This window comes from Biomphalaria glabrata, chromosome 2 (genome assembly GCF_947242115.1).
Source record: "Biomphalaria glabrata chromosome 2, xgBioGlab47.1, whole genome shotgun sequence".
NCBI lineage: Eukaryota > Metazoa > Mollusca > Gastropoda > Planorbidae > Biomphalaria > Biomphalaria glabrata.
In genome coordinates, this window is record NC_074712.1 from 14,425,949 (window position 1) to 14,439,143 (window position 13,195).

General features: G+C 36.4%; 1 protein-coding gene across 1 annotated transcript; it reads right to left on the reverse strand.

Annotated features, from left to right (window-relative positions):
* Nucleotides 1-1,850: 1,850 nt before the first annotated feature.
* Nucleotides 1,851-9,098, reverse strand: LOC106078630 (signal peptide peptidase-like 2A). The gene is made up of 3 exons (XM_013239569.2): nt 8,878-9,098; nt 5,972-6,793; nt 1,851-3,620 (listed from the first exon to the last, which is right to left on the reverse strand). The coding sequence occupies exons 1-3, from the start codon at nt 8,926-8,928 to the stop codon at nt 2,829-2,831; spliced, it is 1,665 nt and encodes a 554-aa protein (XP_013095023.2). The 5' UTR covers nt 8,929-9,098; the 3' UTR covers nt 1,851-2,828.
* Between the last annotated feature and the right edge of the window lie 4,097 nt (nt 9,099-13,195).

Here is a 13,195-nt window from a genome sequence, read left to right on the forward strand (position 1 = left end):
GTTAAACTAAGCATATGTCATAAAAAATGTGTCTTTATATTTGTCTCCATCTGAGCATTTACATGATTTAGGCCCATTAGGTTATTGATTAGATATATATCTAGGCCTAGCCGGGGGACCCCCCCCCCCCAAAATGAAATCCCCTCCCCCGCAGGGGGGTGGTCGGAATTTAGTGACTGATTTTTTGCCTTGATTTTGTTTATTTCAGGTGAGATTTTAATACTAAACCATCACTTGCCCCAACACAGCCAATGGAGTTTTGAATTTAAACCCCCTACCAGGAGGGTTTGAATTTAAAAACCCCTACCAGGGGGTTTTAAGTTTGAAACCCCTACCTCTATGAAACAAAAAAAAAAACAACAACTGCAAACGACAATCCCCAAATTCCAAGAGCACAGTTAAGGAAGATTTTGATTTTAAAACCCCTCCAAAATTTACTATAAACCCCTTCTTCTATATAAAAAAAGCAAATTACACACTCAAAATTCTATTAACGTAGCCAAAGGGGGTTTGAGTTTAGCTCCCCCCTTTCAGTAGGGTTTGAAGCTAAAAAATACATCTTCAATATTAAAAAAAAAAGATTATTACGCACTCAAAATGTTATGAGCTTAGCTAAATGGGTTTTGACTCAGTTTTGAGTTTAAACCCCCTTCAATGATGTTTGAAGGTTAAAAAATACCTCTTTAATATTATAAACAAAGCAAATTATACACTCAAAATTGACTATGAGTTTAGTCAAATTTGTTTTGAGTTTAAACTCCCCTCCAGTGGAGTTTGAAGCTAAAAAATACCTCTTCAATATAAAAAAAAGCAAATTAAACACTCTAAAATCTATGAGCGTAGCCAAAGGGGTTTTGGGTTTAAACCCTCCGCCAGCGGGATTTGAAGCTAAAAAATACATCTTCAATGTAAAAAAAAAGCAAATTACGCACTCAAAATGCTATGAGCGTAGCCAAAAGGGGTTTTGAGTTTAAATCCCCTTCAGAGGGGTTTGATGCTACGCCCATGAGAATAGCACATTAGGTTTTTGAAATAAAGCTTTTTAATAGAAGAAAAATGCACTATAGATACCTCAGAATATGCATTTTGTTTCAATACCAGAAATAGTGCTTGGCGGCGGGGCTCCGCACCGCGCTGGGGGAGCTCCTAGCGCTTCCCCAGACCCCTTTGCTGCCTATGTCGGGCAGTCTACATTTTTTTCCTTAACTCCAGGAAGAACCTATTCTATGGCACAATAAAAGTCTTATGTACGTAATGTATTTGCTAACAATGACGATAGACACAGGCAGTGCGTCTCTCTTAACAAAGTGACAAAAACAAATTCAACGCGCAGGCACATCTGTTCAGTGCCTGAGATATCTGCTTTTTACATTACCGAAATACCAAGAAAACGAAGTCAATTCATTTTGTTGCTGCTCGTATATTTTGGTTTCTTGCTGCTGCCAGTACTCCGTCGATACAAATCAACGTTTTGACTCAGATGGCATGGGAAGAACTTTCCTATATCTCTTTTATCTTAAACTTGTGGACGTGTTTAAACTGCTATTTTATCGAGCGCTAACACTGACCGCATCTCTGCAAAACGTAAATACATTTACCAAGATGACTGCACTCTTCAAGAAATCTTCACATATATCAAATCGAAAGACAGCTGGCAAGGATTTATCCTCTGACAAAAAAACAACAAACTTTTATCATATTCTAGGCCTTTAATAAATGTTATATCATTAACACTGGAGGCACAAAACAATAATCTAAAGCAGTCAATATTCAGTTAGGCTATTCCAACTGAAAACTTAAGATGCAAATGTAATTTTATAAAATTTAGGCATTAAATCAATAAAGTTGGATAAGACAGATATTCCTTTAATCATCAAAGCCAGTGTTGAAACAGACAAATGCACTGTTATAAAATTCATACAATACATCATTCAAGTATATATATATATATATATATATTGTTATGTACTAGTTTAGAGAGTATGTTAGTTTTGTTAGACAAATATATTGTGTATTGTTTTAGCGACGGTAAAAGTAGTGACGTAGTAAGACAGACGATTGACGTAGTAGACTAGGTGAACAAGGAGAGCAACATGGCGATAGTATAGAAGTAGTTTGTTTCGGATGATAGTTAGATAAGTAGCGACGTTTATGAAGACTGTCATGTTCTGTGGCTCATGTGAAGTAATTAATGAGATAGAAGTGAAGTCAGGTATAAGATTAGATCACAACATTATATATTGCTTAATTGACTTTTGACATTAGCAAAGCAAAGGGATCAGTCAAATGTTCTCTACTACTGAGAGAGCTACACATTCTCTGGATTATGGTGGACTTTGTCAACGGAGATCCATAAAAAGAAAGTGGACAGTGGAAGAGACATAGACCTAGAGCCTACATACACCTAAGCGGTATTGCATTTGCCCATAAGTTTCATTGCTTCAAATATATTTGGCCCATTACATTACTGTCTCTCTCTCTCTCTCTCTCTCTTTATATATATATACGTATGCATTTTAATCATGAGAATATTTTTAGCGGTCGCAAAAGAGAAAAAGTCACTGTCAGTCTGTAATTTCGGTATATTAATAGGCAATCTGCTTTTTCTGACTTTGTATCTATCATTGTTTTTGTTTTTTTTACGCGCTGATTGCATGAAAAATTAAATCAGCCGTTTTAATTATTTATGTAATTGAGAAAGAACAAGAGACACAATTCGCAAAGTACTTGCATTTGAAAAAAAAAAAGGAACAACAGGAATAAAAGAAAAATTTCTAGTTTAAAATTGATTAAGCTCCGGATCAATTTAAAGTTCTCAGATGCATTTTCTATTTTTGTCGTTTGCAGATAATTAATTCTTTGTCATTTTCGTTGAGGTCTTTGATTTCTTCTGGTTCTTCTTCTTTCCGACAAAGTTCAACCTGATCTTCAGAAGTTGTCTCCTCTTCATTATCTGGTACTGAGTTCTTCATTATCTTTTTAAACTCGCCCCTAAACAGTGAGACCACAAGGGTTGTACCCAGTGTGCAGGGGATTAGATACAGAAGTGCTGGCTGCCCAGTTTTCATAAGAACCATAGCAACCATAGCGCTGACCATGCCGCACAAGTAGCCTATAGAGGATGTGATATAGTAAACCATCTTCGTGCCAGATTTGACATCAAACACAGCGTTGTATGTTAAGAGAATACCTGGCAATATCAGATCTCCGAAGCCTAGTATAGAGAAATAATACCCTCTGCACTTTGACAATAGATCTTCACCAAAATTGGGAATAAAGAAACACAAAGGCACATATTCTTTAGGATTGCTTGATAGTTTTGCAGCTTCAGACTCCATATCACTAGAGCCGCCGGTAGCTATCTTGTTCATGATACTGTCTCCTTTAGATGTTATCAATGGTGTTATAAACACAAAGAAAACATCATAAACAAGGTAGAACACCAGAAGCACAGTTATGATGATCAAATTAGGAAGCTTGAGGTCACGGACGAGAGTGATGCACAGCGAGGCACCCAGTAGGTCTTGGAGGATCCATCCGTAGTTGGAGTGACGCTGTATCGCCCAGAATATCCCCAGCGCCAGACACAGTAAACAGAGGAAGATTTGTCTCACTTGCACCTATGGATATAAGTGGCAACTGTTTTTAAGCGAATTATAAATGTACATAGATTAGCAATTAAAATGTGTAAGATCGAAACTATATCTATTTCTTGTTGTAAATATTTCTTAAACACATAGGCTCTACCAGTAATGAGAGGCATCTAATAATGTTAACAATTTTATGGACTAAACATTTTACAATTTTAATCTTTGTTTATGCATGAGTCCAGGTCAATGTAACATCAACGGCAACCAAGTCTTTGAACCTTAAGAGTAAAAGAGCAATTGTATTTTGCGTTTTGATGATGGCTGGACACATCATTTCTCCTTTGAGTACCGTCATCGCCTTGTCTTCCTTCCCGGATCCGCTTTGGAAATGAGTTATAAACATTTGTGCAGTTTGGACTTAAATACATAAAAATCTGTGTGAATTGAAACCCAGAAAGAATAACATGGTTGCCAAACTGATTTGCATTGGCTTAATGAGTTCTATAACAATGATGTCAATCCATACACAATTTCTAACCTTTACTACAATGGCGTATCTGGGGTTGTGGGAGGGGGTCCAAATTTGAAATCCCCCCCGGAACCCCAAATGAGTGTTCGAAATTTGTTTTACATTTTAATATTACGCCATTATCTCATGTATTGACTCATGATGTCGAATGCCAGTCCGATGTTGTTGCCTCCGCCCCTATGGTTCATCTCATAGAGCTCTTCTTTATGAAGTCCTTGTCCAGTTCGCTATTAAGGATAGGGCTCTGGAAGAGTTGATGATCTGGCATTATATTTGGTCTTAACTTTGTGGTCCACAGCAGTTCCTACCACTCCAAAGGAATGGCAAATGACGGATACAGTTTAGAATCAGCAGTGTAGCAAGTTTGTCAAAAAGGTAGCACCGTGTTCTGCAGAAACTCCCGAGGCCTTTCCCAAATTGGAATTTCACTCAAGGTGGCTGAGGTTTTGGATTCAGAGTTCTCCTTCTCCTAGGCGCAGTGCTGGCTTTACGCATAGGCAAACTAGGCTTCCAATTAGCCTAGCTCTCTAAACATGTATCAAATCTTAAACATTGCAGAACTCCATCAGCCTAGCTCTCTAAACATGTCTCAAATCTTTAACATTGCAGAACTCCAACAGCCTAGCTCTCTAAACATGTATCAAATCTTTAACATTGCAGAACTCCACCAGCCTAGCTCTCTAAACATGTATCAAATCTTTAACATTGCAGAACTCCACCAACCTAGCTCTCTAAACATGTATCAAATCTTTAACATTGCAGAACTCCACCAGCCTAGCTCTCTAAACATGTATCAAATCTTTAACATTGCAGAACTCCATCAGCCTAGCTCTCTAAACATGTATCAAATCTTTAACATTGCAGAACTCCACCAGCCTAGCTCTCTAAACATGTATCAAATCTTTAACATTGCAGAACTCCACCAGCCTAGCTCTCTAAACATGTATCAAATCTTTAACATTGCAGAACTCCACCAGCCTAGCTCTCTAAACATGTATCAAATCTTTAACATTGCAGAACTCCATCAGCCTAGCTCTAAGTCTCTACAATGATTCAAGGTTGAGGTCTAGCTATTCATATACTTGAATACCATTGTTGCTTCCTTTTGGTGAAATGTCGAAACGTTATTTCTAGTGTGGAGATGATGAATTCTAAATGAATCACATATGTGCCATCGGCGCTTGGTTAATGGTTTCAGCTAAAAATCGGTCTATGACATCTGTACATACAAGTATAAAAGCTTACGGAAAGTTAATTGAACGCTACGGAAATTGCGCTGTTTGAATTTAACTTGTTTGTTAGTTTAGATCATAGACTATATATTACATAGTCTATGGTTTTTGATCTAGATACAGGAAGGTTTTTTAATTTACTGCGTATTTTTGTTTTGTAATTTTTATTTATCTATTTTATTTGGGACCTTCCTATTCACTCTGCCTAAAGCTTCCAATTACACAGGGCCGACCCTGTAGGCGAGAAAACAACAAAGCTCTCCTGCATTCCTTAAAGTCACTAACCTACAGAAATGTGTATAACAAGATAATTTAACGGATAATATAAAATTTTAGCGTTTAGGTCTCAAAAGCTTAAATCAATGACTGTCGAGCATATGGCTCTTCATGGCAACAAGATGAGATTAAAATTGGGTTAGAACCGGTCTTAAAAAACATTTAGTTTTAGAAATTTGTATTTAAATCTTTTTTTTTTTCCAGTCACTTTTATTGAAATACCGGCAGGTTGTAGGTTGTAGGTTGGAACGTTTTTTTTTAACGATTAGCCTACACATTCCTTTTTTTTTTTTTTTTACATTTTACAAGATAGAACTTTGAAGAAACAAACAACAGAACGTTACCTTTTTCTGAATGCACGGTAACTTGTTTACAGGTAATTCATAAAGCCACGGCACCAGGTGGGTCCATCCAGGTAACAGACAGTGATACAGACCATAGGAGCCGTAAATACAGAAGAAACCAATAAAGAAAAACACCATCACATTGAAGAAGAAATAAAGTAGGACAATGAGAAGACATGGAAGGACAAACCAGCTAGCGTATAGGCTACACCCTAAGACATTCAGACATATAGAGTCACTAGTCTTCTGGTTTGAGTCTAAGGAATTTCCTTTGGGTGTTTTCTTTTCAAGAGAGTTTCGTTCTGAGTAAGCTGCCCAACCCGAGCCAGCCATGACAAACGCCGTGGAGAGTATAACTATGAGAAACATGTTCGGGTCCCAACTTCGAGTCTTTGGGGTATACATCTTAAGCCAGACTGGTGTCGCAAAAGAAGAAATTAATTGTTGAAAATCCATCCATCCGATTGTGGCTATTGTTATGTTTATATTCTCTAACACTGAAGAGTTGTCAAAAGTTGCGACATGATGTCTATCATCGACAATAATGCCTTTCCCGCCCAAAAGCTGCACTAAATGAGCTTTTTGAATTGGAGAGCAGTTTCCGCTCGCAAGGGTAACTGTGCTGTTAAAGTAGTTTTTGTTGGTCGAGAAATCGCTGAGAGTACATCCCGTAGATCGCGATAAATCGACAAGTCTGCTCGGACCTGCATCTTCCAATGTCTCAGACAGATGCTGTGAATGAGATTCGAGTCTGATGCAATATGTTTGAACACTTTCTGATAAAGTGACATGAAGAAGAGAATAGTCTTCAGCAGCGTAAACCTGAAGAATAAAATATAATTATAATAAATGATGCATGGTGAAAACTTATTTTAAACATAATGAATATCACATAAAAAGGCTCTAACATAAATTCAATACAATAGGATAGTGATGATACAAAAGGTACAATCATGGGGTGTCTTGTTTTTGTTTTTTTTTAAATAAGGGGTTGGAACAGTACGTAGTTTTATATATATATATATTGACCCCACCTAAATCAACTCACTCACTCTGTTGATCTGGTAAAAGGTTTGTTTTCGTTATTTCTGTGACACCCAATTTCGGATCAAGCTGAATCTTTTGCGCATTTTTTCTTTTCTGACAACACAAGAATCAATAAAATATTTACCAATTAGTTAATTAACTATTGGTAATTAATTATTTTATTTGAACATTGGAAAGAAATTAAACTTCGTTGAGGTTGCGGCAAAATATAAAAAAATCCTTTAAAAAAAACAATGCCCATCTTAAGGGGAAGAACTCCTTCCTTAAAATATCTACCAATAATGTACAAGCTATTTCCCTTATTCGATATCAAACAAAATAATTAATTACCGATAATTAATTTACTAAATGAGTATTTTTTCTTAATGGATTCATGTTTTGTTAGGTACCGGTAACTAAATAATTGTTTTAAGTATTAACGTGATCGAAGAATGCGTGAGGGATAAATAGCGTTAACGGTTATTGAATGGGACTAAACCCAACAAATTTAGCCAAATATGTGAATACTGATCTATTAGTTTCACTTGTTGCTGTTAAACAAAATAATTAATTAACAGTAATTAATTTTCTAATTGGTTACTTTTTAAAATTGATTTATTTCTTGTCTATGTCACTGAATATTTGTGCGAAGTTTCAAATTGATCCGAGAATGGGTGTGGGAGAAATAACGCGTATACACTTTATAACAGACAGACAGACATACAGACAGACAGACAGACAGAGTGAGTTGATAAAAGCTTTGTAATAATAGTTGGTTTTATTAGCTCTTCTCGGTAACGAAAAAAAAAAAAGAAATCTATAACAACATCTGAACTTCCAGATTAAACCAAAGATACAAAGAACAGCCATGAGACAATGAACAAATGATTTCTGGTGGAGTTTGTCTGAAGTGTAGGCTACCACACTATTTCAAACAAGTTCTCTCGTTTTTTTTAAACTTCCGTTTTTCTACAACCTACTCGTGTGAAGCAGGATTTCCCTATTATGCAACAAAGTACAGAAACGGGATTGACGAGCCACCAGATGTTGGAATTCAGCTTACCACGAATGTATGTGATATAAGAAAGTTATACTTTCCAAGTACATGGAACCGTTCAAGCTATTAAACTTTTTATCTTTATGCTTTTTTTTTTAAATTATAGTTTATTTATACTTGAAAACAAGAAAAAAATGAAAATACTTAAAAAAAACCTTTACAAAACTTATTCAGTGATTATTTTTCTCTTAAAATTAATGAATCTTGGTTTCCAAAATGGAAAATTGTGTTCCCCATCCTCTCTCCTCCTGAGAAAGACTCCTGGTTAAGCGAATGTGATACTACACTTTAAAATATTCCAATGATAGGACTTTAGATCTAGACTGAGAAGAAGATGCGCACAATGTTGTTGTTTTTGAACATTTACTAAACCAAGAGGTCTATGGATTTAAAACAAAATTGTGTAAGCAATGAATCTGTATCTAAACATCGACCGGCGGGTTCAGACTGGTAGTTCATAACAGTAGAAAACTTTTTTTTTTGCTTACTGAATTGCAAAATAGGTTTGGACAACGGGTGTGCAAGACTGGGTGAATGTCTGACATGTTTCAGATGTTCCTTGAGAGTTGAAGATAATTTACTTCCTCGTCTAAACCTCCCTCAGATGACGAGGGATGGCAGTGGGCAGGGTATGAACCCGAGACCACCGGACAACAATCAAGTGCGCATACCGCACGAACAGGCAGCAACCCGGTGAAGTAAGGGACTTAATTGGAGGACTCAGGTCTTCATCGCTTCAAAAGAAACCTTTAATAATAAAATACAATCTGGGACTGAAGCCTTTAAAAAACAACAACAACACAATATCACATAGTTTACTTACTTTTGAAATAGACAAGAAGATCAATAAACCTTTCAAAAGCAGCACGGCCATTTGTATTAATGCTCACATTAATGATTTGACAGCTCAGTTCATATTAGTCGTTTTTTTTCCTTCTGTTTTATTTTTCCAGGTACAAATTATTCTGGGTTTAACTAAACAGCTAAATTTATATACAAATTTAAGCTACAATATCTCAATGGCCCGAAACCGTCTGTCAGTCACTGTCAGATATTATAATAGATCAATGGGTTTGGATTTATCTATTAGTAGGACACCTAATATTAGTATCTAAAAAAGTAAGCATTATTTTAAACAAAATAGTTTCCCTATAGGCTACTACAAGCAGACTGGAATAACACTACCAGATCAAACCTATTGTAATGGCACCAGTCAAACCAAGAGATAACGTTTTAGTTCAGTGAAAACGTGACCAAGTTTTACAATGCGGTAGCACTAGTCACAGCTCTGTCACAAGTGACAGCCAACAGACCACACTAGGAAAACAATAACGATTACAAATAATTACAGAAATAAAAACAAGATCCATACACAAAGTCCACAGACATAACTAATGACCATTACACACACACATGCACATATATATGATTTCTTCATTTCCTACTTTGCCCAGGCAATGTATAGATGGCTAGGCTTCTGTAGAATGACCAGAACTGCTTCAGGCAATATGTGAAATGTATATTTTAAGTATTTTATTGATAACTAGCCTGACATTACCCGCGGCCTGCGGGTCTTAGTTTGTGTTTACAAATCTAGTGGGTTGGATTTAGATGTATGTTAAACTTAGCTAATGATCTTTTCAAGTTTTTCTCTTTCGCTACGAAAATAAAATTAGTTTTGCGAAAATGGGTTTACCCGAAGCCGATACATTCATATCTATTAAAAAACGAAAAGAGTGATCGATGAATAGGATATAAATTATAAAGTACAATTAAAACGGGTTTACCCGATTTGTTAAATGAATGGTATTATAAGAAAGTTAGGACGTTCTGAATTCGCAGATATATGGAACTAATTTATGTAAAAATGCTTTTGAAACAAAAATTTGAAGGTTTAATTTTATTAAATAGTCTAATGAAATCAATAGACTATATTTTGTATTTTCATGTGTCAAAGAAAAAAAACCTATATGATTATATGTGCAAAGTGTAGCTCTTAAAATTAGATATAGATCTAAATCCTTTCGATCTTTTCTCTTGTCAACAGTGTAAACCAGGGGTGGGCAAATTACGACCCGCGGGCCACATGCGGCCCGCCGGAGTGTTTTATGCGGCCCGAGGACACCTACAGAAATCAGGTGTACCTACAGTATAAACCTTAAAAAATGCAAATATATTTAAAAATAATTCAAATATCTATATAAATTATTAAAACTGTTTCATTATAAAATGTTTCAAGTAAACGAAGACTATTCTTATAGGGGCAGGGGTGGGCAAATTACGGTCCGCGGGCCACATGCGGCCCGCCGGAGTGTTTTATGCGGCCCGCGAACACCTATTGAAATCAGGTGTGCACACAGATTATACATATAAAAATGCAAATATATTAGAAATATATAATTAAAAATATCTATATGAATTATTGAAAGTTCTGACTCATATCACTTATGATGAAGAGGCTAAAGAAACATTGTCTCTACATGGCATTCTAAAAAGCTTAAAGCAAACGAATAATATTGTTATTTCAAAACATTCGAAGACACAAACTCCGGTCAGTATTTATTTATTACGTACTGTGTTTAAAATGTTGAGTTGGCATGGAACAAAACGGCAAGTGTAACAACTGAAGGACTCCGTGCTTTGAATGAGAAAATAAATGAAATTAAAGAACAGTATCCCAATCATAAACGTTAATCTGAATTGAATATTAAACATATTATTGACCCAATTATCTTAGTGATCAAACTTATCAGAGCTAGATGTCTTAACTACAGGCAGTACATGAAAGTACTTGAAGATTTGGAAACAAAACCTTTCCGATGTTTGGTACCACAGTAATATCCACTTGTTTAGCACGGGCAAGGTATTGAGAAGAATATGGGAACTCAAGGAGGAAATGTGTATGTTCCTTGAACGGACTGTTACTAATATTTCTAATGAAGAGTGGGAGACAGACTTCACGTTTTACATAATGTGTATTTCAATGGACTGTTTGCATATGAAATGTAAGTGCATGTTAAATCTTTTCAAACAAAAATTTCCCATTTCTCCTGGCAAGCAAGTGAAAACAGGTTTTGTCATTTTCCTTTGCTGAAAGGTAAAATAGTGAAATGGTTGGAATGTACAAGACTTATTTGGATGCATTAATTTTGAAATATCAAAGCTAATTTTAAGACGTTAAAAACTTGGAACCAATTTTCAATACCCTTAGCTCATCATTTATTGCAGAAGCTTATTCAGCTTCAAAAAGACATTCCTCCAAGAAAATTATAACCTGTAAGAAAAGTTAGGGTCAGTCAGTTCTTCCGCGAGAGCTTTATGGGTCCTAGAAGCTGTATTTCCACACTTTAAAAAACTTTGCTGCTAAACTTTTACATTATTTGGGTCAACATATAACTTGCTTTACATTTGTTGTGAAATGTTGTGATGTAAAAAGACAATTACAAAATTTTAAAAATATTCGTAAAATGAATTTCAGATATTGTTAAATCTTCTTGCAATTTCTCTATTGGGAGTGTAAAAAAAAAAAAGAATTAAAAATGCATAATACAGTACAAATGTGAATTTAAAGACATTGTACACAGTTAGCTAGCTAATTAGTAAGTACAAATATACATATGTATTGAGATTTTGGACTCCTTCTGTCGTAGAAAGAATATGGTTAATCTCGAACACTTTTTCATGTGACTGTGGAGCCCTATTTTGGAGAAACACTCCCGTCCACATATATCGCAGGTTAAGGTGGCATTCACTTTGGTTGTAGAGGAGCCGGCCATTTTTTTGTATGGCACGCTTTTTGTCCAGATCTGAGGCCCGTGTTTTCTCACTGCCCATAGCATTCCTGGTCACCATCTCTCTCCAACTAGTGCGGTCTAGGGCTATATCTTCTCAATGGTCAGTATCATTGGTCGCTGTTTTTAGGTCCCATTTTATTACATCCACGTAACGGAGGTGGGGGCAACCAGTTATTTTTTTAGCCTGACGCTAGCTTGGATGGCGGTGTGCATGGCAGGGCTAAAGAATTACTTTGGGATTGTCCTCCATCCGGCAAACATGTCCGAGCCAGCGAGTGTCCCCAGCTCCGCGAACTAAGGGGGGACGTGTCTGAGCAGTCACTCAATTAGTAAGGTAGCCATGAGGCACTAAGTCGGACGGCCAATTTTCTTGCCAGAGCACTACGGGAGGATTGAGTCCTTCCTGCTCTGTTTTTTCAATTGGAGTTCATCTCAGATGACCGTAAAGATGCTGTGAAGATCCGTTCGTGCAAGGATATCAGTTTTGCACTTTAAAAAAATGTGTGCGGCCCCACATTCCCTCATTTTTTTAATGCGTCCCACGAAAGAAAAAGGTTCCCCACCCCTGTTATAGGCTATACTTTAACACACTAAAAAACAATCTCATGACAGTATTTATTTAATGCTATGAAAAACTGCTCAGTGTTGGGTATATTTCGACCGAGATAACAAGTGTAACAACTAATGGAGCTTGACCTTTGTTATCCCAACCATAAACTCTAAACAGGAAAGTTTGCACAAAGCTGCATAAAATATCTACATATTATTTGTTCACAAATCTAGAAATCAAACTTATCAGAGCTAGGGAGTCTTAACCACGTGCAGCTTCGAAAAGTACTTGAAGATTTAGAAACAAAATATTCCGATGTATCCGCTGGCTTAGCATGGGCAAGGTAATGAGAAGAATATGAAATCTCAAGAAAGAAATGTTTATGTTCCTTGAAGGACTTTGAACTGTGACCTTATTACTAATATTTCTAATGAAGAGTGGAAGACAGATTTCATGTTTTACATTGTTGTCATTACAATGGGTTGTTTGCACATGTATGTGCATGTTGAATCATTTCAAACAAAACTTTCCCATTTCTCCAGGCAAGCAAGTGAAAACATTTTCCTTTGCTGAAATATGAAACTGTTTCAAGTGAAATGGTTGAAAAGTACAAGATTTATTTGGAGTCGTGGACTTCATAAAGCATGCCAGACAAACGCCTTCCCAAACGACTTCTGTATGGGGAGCTGTGTGCAGGAAATCGCTCCCAGGGAGGCCAATACAAGCGCTACAAAGACACTCTCAAAAGCTCCATCAAGGAATGCGATATCGACATTCACAGCTGGGAAGCACTAGCT

Coding starts and splice junctions, on each gene's coding strand:
- LOC106078630 (XM_013239569.2), bottom strand. CDS start 8,928: ATGGCCGTGCTGCTTTTGAAAGGTTTATTGATCTTCTTGTCTATTTCA. Junction 6,794..8,877: donor TCTTCTTGTCTATTTCAAAA/GTAAGTAAACTA, acceptor TTTATTCTTCAG/GTTTACGCTGCTGAAGACTA. Junction 3,621..5,971: donor TACCGTGCATTCAGAAAAAG/GTAACGTTCTGT, acceptor TTATATCCATAG/GTGCAAGTGAGACAAATCTT.